Below are 9,196 nucleotides of genomic sequence, written 5' to 3'. Positions count from 1 at the left end.
TCGAGAAACGTGTGATAACTAGTGCCAATTTGGCGGTATAAAATCAATAACAATGATCAGAGAGAGAGAGAGGTCGATGTCATTCACGTTATTGTTTATAAACAACCATGTTTATCCGAGCACGTTTGAAAGTATGTCACAAATTCCATGTTTTGATTGGTCAAAAATCTACTTAATTACCTTTTAATTCAGAAGCTCAGGGTTATGTTATACAAGGGGCATAATCAAAACAAATACTCATAGAGTATTGAGTAAAATATGGATTGTCTCTCTTAAATTAATTACAATCCTAAACCCTTCCTTCCCTTATTCTACATATCTACATATTAATCGATTCTGGTATCGTTATTTCTGAACAAATGACATTTTCAAAAATATTTAATGATACCTCTTTTTTCTTTTTAATCTAATTTTTGTGAAATTTAACGCTTGATAATCTGACGTCACAAATTATTATTGTAAACTTGATATAATTACGCGTAACTATTTATGATTTATCATTAACGATTATCAGTTTCTATAACAATAAAACGATGAACGCCAAGGATAAGACAGTGTTTTGTCGAGACACTTACTGTTCTCTTGACAAAGAATGATATGCTATTCTCATGATCTATTTTCTATTGACATTTTGCACTTTCAAGACAGCGCCATCTATTATTCTCATGACAAAGTTTAAGTTATCATTCTCATAACAGCCATCTATTACTTTCATGATAAAGAGTCATCTTCTATTCTCCTTGCATGTTTCTCTTCGTCGTTGAGGGATGCCAAGCCTTCATTTCCAATGAAACAACTAAATTTGCTAGTAATACACACTTGTTTGATGCTGACTTATTTAATAGAAACGAATGTTCATATGCACCTTGCTTACTCTAAATGTCAGTGTATTTTACAGGAAACAGATAACGGTACGTTAACTCAATTTAAACTGTCGTTTCATTTTGACTATAAATGGTTTATTTCTTTGGATAAGTTTATTTAAAAAATCTCTCTCTCTCTCTCTCTCTCTCTCTCTCTCTCTCTTTCACTCTCTCTCTCTCTCTTTCACTCTCTCTCTCTCTCTCTCTCTCTCTCTCTCTCTCTCTTTCTGTATTGTGTGTGTGTGTATGTGTGTGTGTGTGTGTGTGTTTTTTTTTCTAAGTTGTGAAACGTTTTGTTTTTCATATTAATAACTGATAAGACCTGAATGTTTTGAAATTAAGTTTTTTAAATTGTCTTTACTGCATTTAATGTATCAGATTTACAAAGAGATATCTGATGTGATTGGAGCAGAAAGAACTCCCGTTATCGAGGACAAGTCACATATGAACTACACAATGGCCTTCATCTATGAGATTTTGAGATTTGCTTGTGTTGCACCATACAGGTAAGATATTTTTTTTGAAATTGTGATATCAAGAATTCTGTATGCTTCAATAAATAAACATGCACACAATCATACACACATAAACACATACAGAGAGAGAAGGGGGGAGAGAGAGAGAGAGAGAGAGAGAGAGAGAGAGAGAGAGAGAGAGAGAGAGGCCCGAAGACGAATAATTAATGCTCCAATTCAATGCCTTATCATTTTGTGCTTTGGTCAATGATGTTTTCGTGTTTAGTGTTATAAGAGTACACATATTTACAAAACTGAAAATCATTCTTTGATATATTTCATTTTATACATTTGAAATTTATGACATATAAAAGTATTAAAAACCCTCATTTTTTCAGAAAATTCTTTAATATGATTGTGGTATCTGGGGAGCCTCTATTTTTAATTTATCTACATGTCAAATCTTTATCATTACAGTCTGCCTCATCTGTGCTCTGAGAATGTTGAAATAGCTGGATACACAATACCTAAAGGTACCACGGTGATTGCCAATCTTTACGAGATCCTTCATGATGACGAGACCTGGGGTGACCCGTATGCCTTCAGACCTGAGCGTTTCCTTGACAAAGACCAGGGTGTGACTGTACCAGAAGAATTCCTACCTTTTAGTCTTGGTATGTTTGATAACAGTTTCCCCTATGTTTGGAAAAATATTTAAAAGTACTAAAACAATAATATAATTCTTTTAACAAGCAATAAATTGTGTTATGAATAGCACTAGCATAAAATGTATAATTGATACGGTACATTTAGGTAATAACATCTAATACATCATCTGTATTTGAGCAAAGGTCCAAAGGTAGGGAAACAACTATTTTTAACATTAATGAAAAATAACCTCAAAGTTCCATTTTATTCCTTTTCTATTATTTGATTGAAATGCAAACGTATCATTTCACTTTGCTATTTGTTCCACCTAGGTCGACGCTACTGTATGGGCGATTCTGTTGCTAAGATGAATCTGTTCCTTTTAGTCACGGGTATCTTCCAGCGGTTTGAGGTTCGTGCAGAGGATCCTAAAAATCTGCCAAGTCTAGAGCCTCGATTAAGTGCAGCCAACTCACCACAGTTGTACCGTCTAAGGCTGATAGAAAGGAAATAAATTAAAATTTCTGTTCACAGTTTGGAAATAATACGTTGAATACCTTTCGATATAATAATATGATTTAATCCTTTTTTTGTATAGCCATATTAAGGACGATCATACTGTACAAAAAACAGTACTTGATGCAATAGTGATGATAGTAATGATAATAACGATAATAATAATAATAATAATAATAATAATAATAATAATATATAATAATAATAATAATAATAATAATAATAATAATAATAATAATAATAATGATAATAAAAATAATAATGATAATAACAATAAAAATAATGATAATTACTATTATTATTATTATTATTATTATTATTTATTATTATTATTATTATTATTATTATTATTATTATTATTATTATTATTATTATTATTATTATTATTACTATTAATAGTAGTAGAAAGAAAGTCTTCTTGATATTCAGTGTTTGAAAATTCGAACTCTCCCAACTCGCACTCTCAGTTCGCGCATCGGTATTGGGAGCTCGTTCGAGTTCAAGTAAGAGTACTATGTAATATTAATGTTATGCATTTGCCACGACCAAACAAAAGAAAAATCCGAGCACTCACTTTCGCCAACCACATAACCGAAAACCCCATTGACAGATACGCCACAAACAATTCGAACTGCTTCAAAATCCCACAGACCAGAACACAAAACTACAGAAATTCTTTCTTCATTAGAACTATCTCGGAGTGGAATGGGCTGGATGAACTGGTCATCATGGCACCACACCTAAACGATTTCAAGGCCCGACTGACATGGGCCCGCGCCCAATGAGGACGCCGCTGAAATACAACCAGACCATTGGTTTCTTCAGCGCCAACCATACAGATACAGATACAGATATTGAACAGGAAATATTTATTTTAAATTGAGCTTTTATAATATAGCGCAATATCCACTAAACGTGCTCAAAGCATTCTTTGGAAAAGGCTCTTTACTTGCATTCTCTCACCGTACTCAGGTGTAAAATGAGTACCTATCCGTTTACAGCGTTGTCTCTCTCCGACAAATTGTAATATCGCCTAACAGGTGTCATATCTTGTCCTACATGTCAATTGTTGTTGTTCGCTAGGAACCCTCTGTAAAGCGCTTTGAGCATATATATGGCTCAAAAGAATCTGTCCCCTAGTTGGCAGTTTAATGGGTCTATTCAATTTAAGCTATAATGTTGCAATTTTACATATCTTTTTTGCAAATATAAATTTTTATTGTGCTAAATTTCAAGTAATTTCAACAATTTTAAGTGCTATTTAATTGTTATTGAAATAACCATGGCAAAATTAGCAAATATTTGTTGTCTTAATTGTGTGTCTCTTTTTCTTTCATTTATTTGTCTATTGTGGGAGTTGGGAAATTCTTCTTAACGATTAGAAAACACACGTTTTTAAATATAACATAAACAATTCATATCTCTTTTATAAAGGAAAAATATATGTAATAAATTCATCCAAAATACATCGTTATGTCAGTGACTTGGTTTTTTACAGCTTGACGCAGACGGGGAAGAAAATAAAGAATCGCTCTTCGCCTGGTCTCGAGCAAACTAATGACCTCTGTCCAAATACATAATATTATATTTTCTTCTGTAATTATTTCAAAATTTGAAATGGTTGTCTCCGGCTTTCATAAATCTTTGTCGAAAGGGCAATCCAAAAGTGATAGTCCATGGGATTGCAGTCAGGAAAATTTGGCGGCCAACTTCCTTTATCAAGGTAGTGTCCTGGTAATTGATGATTCGGAGACTCGTGGTAGAGGTGTGTGAATGAGCTCCATCTTAAACAAAATATTTTGCAAATAGGCAACACGTGTTTCTGTAAATGTTCTGTGTAAAAAGAAGTGATCACTTTCGATTTGTCGGGATAAACTCCAGCTCCATGACTCTGAAGAACCTTTACTTCATCTTCGTCTTCTTCTTCTTCTTCTTCTTCTTCTTCTTCTTCTTCTTCTTCTTCTTCTTCTTCTTCTTCTTCTACTACTACTACTACTACTACTACTACTACTACTACTACTACTACTACTACTACTACTACTACTACTACTATACTACACCACTACTACTACTACTACTACTACTACTACTACTACTACTACTACTACTACTACTACTACTACTACCACACACTACTACTACTACTCTACTACTACTACTACTACTACTACTACTACTACTACTACTACTACTACTACTACTACTACGACTATACTACTACTACTACTACTTACTACTACTAACTACTACTACTACTACTGCTGCTGCTACTGCTACTACAACAACAACTACTACTACTATTATTACTACTACTACTACTACTACTACTACTTTTACTACTACTACTGCTACTACTACACTACTACTACTACTACTACTACTACTACTACTACTACTACTACTACTACTACTACTACTACTACTACTACTACTGCTACTATTTCTTCTTTTTCTTCTTCTCCTCCACCTCCTCCTATTCTTAATCATCAACTCTTTCTTCTTCTTCTTCTTCTTCTTCTTCTTCTTCTTCTTCTTCTTCTTCTTCTTCTTCTTCTACTACTACTACTACTACTACTACTACTACTACTACTACTAACTACTAGTACTACTACTACTACTACTACTACATACTACTACTACTACTACTACTACTACTACTACTACTACTACTATATATTATTATTATTATTATTATTATTATTATTATTATTATATATATTATATACTACTACTACTACTACTACTACTACTACTACTACTACTACTACTACTACTCTCTACTCTACTACTTCTACTACTACTTCTTTTTCTTCTTCTCTCCACTCCTCCTATTCTTATCATCAACTCTTTCTTCTTCTTCTTCTTCTTCTTCTTCTTCTTCTCTCTCTCTTACTCTCTTCTTCTTCTTCTACTATCTACTACTACTACTACACTACTACTACTACTACTACTACTACTACTACTACTACTATACTACTACTACTACTACTACTACTACTACTATCATACTACTATTACTACTATACTACTACTACTACTACTACTACTACTACTACTACTACTACTACTACTTCCTCTTCTTCTTCTTCTTCTTCTTCTTCTTCTTCTTCTTCTTCTTCTTCTTCTTCTTCTTCTTCTTCCACTTCTACTACTACTACCACTACTACTACTACTACTACTACTACTACTACTACTACCACTACTACTACTACTACTACTACTACTACTACTACTACTACTACTACTACTACTACTACTACTTCTCCTCCTCCTCCCCTTCCTCCATAAAAATGCAAAATGACATTATTACATCCGGTCTGACCACAAAACTTGAACGTGCAGACACAGCAAATGACAAAGTTCCAATTTTTAACGAAATTATGTTTGAACTTCTTGATCACTATGTGCTCTTGTCAACCAAAGTTACCGCCAATCCCCTGCCACACATCATAATCATAAAAATAATTCCTAAATTATAAAATGTAAGGGACAAAACCCTGTTAAATTCTTATCATGTACCTGTCAGTTAATCTTTGATATATAAATGTAATAATAATCATTATTATGATTGTCATTGAGTTATCGCTTCTCCTTGCCCTGGTCGGCAAATAAAAGTTATTATGAAGTTTCGTTCAAGGATGAAACGGTGGCGAAAGATAAACTAGAATTGCTCTAAGACCTTTTGTTTAAACTCTAATTGAAGTCCGTGGCACTTCAGAACAATAATTACCACCCCAGGAACGGTCATTGCTTTTAAAGAAGGTCCAGGCAGATCCAGAACCAACCCTTAAACGTGTTGACAGTACACAAGACACCAGTCCAGTCTCAAGAAGGGCATCAACATAATCAAGCAAGCCCTGATTTGAAAGACCTATGCAATAACAGTTGAATATCAAATCGGCGTTGGACGAAAGATAAGCCAATCCAGTGACACAAATGATTAAAAATAAATAAATAAATAAATGATAAATTAAATCCTCTCAATTAGAGCCATTCAACCTGTGATCAAATCAATATATGATTAATAGTTAAAAGTGTAAAATATACATTATCCATAATCTTCATTCTACCTTCCACTTACTCACTCTATCTTTTCCTGTAGCCGTCTAATTAAACTTTTGTATAGAATTGTAATTATTGTATTTGATGCTACTGTCGTCTTGACTCACTTGCCATCATTTCAATTAGTCTTAAGGGACATTAAGGTTATTCTTAATCACCCCTAGATTAAACCTGAGCCGTTTGTGGTGTAGGTTGGGTGCCGCAGCTGGTAACGATAGCGCGCATACTAGGTTCGAACCCAGATCATTGAGCTTATTATTTGGATACCAACCCACTTAAAGCACAAAATCCCTGCAACGAAATATGGAAGTCATTAATTCAGGTATAACAATATTTTAACACACTCTCTTTTACTTTCTTCTACTAGTTATCTCAATTTAACAATAGCATTATATTCCATTGAGGGCTCGTAAATTTATCTACATTAAATTAAAGTAATAATAATAATGATAACAATAATAATAATAATAATAATAATAATAATAATAATAATAATAATAATAATAATAATAATACTAATACTAATAATAATAATAATAATAATAATAATAATAATAATAAATAATAATAATAATAACAGTAATAATAATAATAATAATAATAATAATAATAATAATAGTAATAATAACAATAATAATAGTAATAATAATGATGATGATGATAATAATAATAATAATAATAATAATAATAATAATAATAATAATAATAATAATGATAATGATAATAATAATAATAATAATAATAAATAATAATAATGATGTTGATGATGATATAATAATGATATAATAATAAAAATATAATAATAATAATAATAATAATAATAATAATAATAATAATAATAATAAATAATAATAATAATAATAATAATTCTATAGCGATTTAAGTCGAAACTTCGTGGGTGTCAAGGTTAATAAAAACATATGTTTAATTAATAATAAATATCCTAAGGAAGAAATGTTATTTATTATTGAAAAGACACTTTGGTTACATTTGAAATTGGAAACTGACCATTTTTCTATATTTCACCAATCTATAATTATAGTTTACTAACACTGATTTATGATTATAACAAACATGTTATTTTGATTCTGCATAATTAGGCAACGCAATTCAGAAGTAGTTTACAAAACATAATGTTTTATTTTTCATTGCCAGTATTATTATGCTTTTGGTTGCCATTAATTAAAGACCCTCAGCCCAGTCACAATTTAAGTAAATAAGCTTAGTTAAGATTACAGTCGCTCTCGCTTCTGTGTGCGGCTGTGTTCTAGTGAAGTTCTGGTGGTAAGACACTCGCTTTCGGATCGGAAGGTCCTAAGTTCGAGCTTCGCTCGCTGCATATTTGAGTCCTTGGAAAAGGCTCTTTACTCACATTCTCTCACCGTACATGGGGGTACTTCAGAAGTTCTTCATATATACTTAACCCTTATTGCTTAAGTTCTATTTGTTTTGCTCTCGGTTCTACTCTGGTATACCTTGGTCGATTGCTCTATTATTCTCATTTACCTTGTAATTGAGCTTTAAAAAAATCCAAATGTATCAAAATTATGGAATCAACATGATATCCCGCTACAGATGACATCTTACTCTGAAATCCAAAGATCATTTACACAAGGTATGCATGTATCTAGTCCTCGGGAAGAGTGATTTTATACTTCCAATGAGATTGGAACACGTTTTTTGACATCACACTTTGTTCCCTATTAATATAGCATTATCAGTTTATGAAAAGATGTCAAACTCATCAATGTCACCGGTACACATTGCACCGACTTGACCAGCACGCGATCACATACACACCTACACACAAACACACACACACACATACACACACACACACACACACACACACACAAGCACAGAGACAAGAGAGACATCGATATCAGACATGCCGATGATGTCCAGGTGGTGAGTTTGACATAATTAATGACACGACTTACGCATGGAATTCTGTATTTTAAATTTTATGCAGAAATTCCGTTATGTAAAATTCAAAAAGAACGATAGTAATGATGATGTATATATTTTCGTCTGTTTTATGCAAGATAGGAGGAATACGATTTAAGTTTCAGTTTTTAAGAAAGGTATACGATATTAATATATGAGGTAAAGAATGCATATAATGTAAATACCTACTGTGTTTGTTTTGTTGTTGTTGTTGTTTTTTTTTTGTTTTTTTGTTTTTGTTTTGTTTTGTTTTTTTAGAGTAATATAAACTTTTGGAAATAAAGCGGGAAAAACTGCTTTTGTGTAAATCTGTCATATTTGGCTGTCTCTCAGAGTGGTTCTATATCAAAAATCATTCTTTATTATAAAAAGTTTCATCGTGCAAAGTTTCATGCTTTTGTCAGCATCAGTACAATTCGCATGATATTTGGTTCTAACCGTCCCCACAACATCATCGCCACCTTCTGTCTCAGTCACCATCTCTAAGCCGATGATACCCAGTTATAATCTCCCATTTCATTCAAAAAGCTGAAAAAAAACATCGAAGATAACGTTAAAACATGGATGACAAACAAGCTTAAATTCAACGAAGACAAAACTGAGCGAACGGATTGTAATCAAAAAGACAGGGAAGGATATATTAATTGACCAACTGTCCTTCGGCATATCTGTTATTAAATGCCAATGTCGTTTGAAACCTTGGTT

At 32.3% G+C, this 9,196-nt stretch overlaps 1 protein-coding gene across 1 annotated transcript in view; it reads left to right on the top strand.

Annotated features, from left to right (window-relative positions):
- LOC144962070 (cytochrome P450 2B11-like) overlaps nt 1-2,621 on the top strand; it is a 39,294-nt gene extending 36,673 nt beyond the window's left edge. The window contains exons 9-11 of the mRNA XM_078895038.1: nt 1,242-1,369; nt 1,796-1,992; nt 2,299-2,621. Coding sequence (XP_078751164.1) covers nt 1,242-1,369; nt 1,796-1,992; nt 2,299-2,480 — 507 coding nt within the window. The 3' untranslated portion in view covers nt 2,481-2,621. The remainder of the gene's footprint in view (nt 1-1,241; nt 1,370-1,795; nt 1,993-2,298) is intronic.
- Nucleotides 2,622-9,196: the final 6,575 nt, after the last annotated feature.

Source organism: Berghia stephanieae, chromosome 1 (assembly GCF_034508935.2).
Source record: "Berghia stephanieae isolate SIO BIC M18660-M18661 chromosome 1, UCSD_Bste_1.3, whole genome shotgun sequence".
NCBI classification, from domain to species: domain Eukaryota; kingdom Metazoa; phylum Mollusca; class Gastropoda; order Nudibranchia; family Aeolidiidae; genus Berghia; species Berghia stephanieae.
The sequence above is the reverse complement of the archived record's forward strand: the minus strand, read 5'-3'. Positions and strand labels throughout refer to the sequence as shown.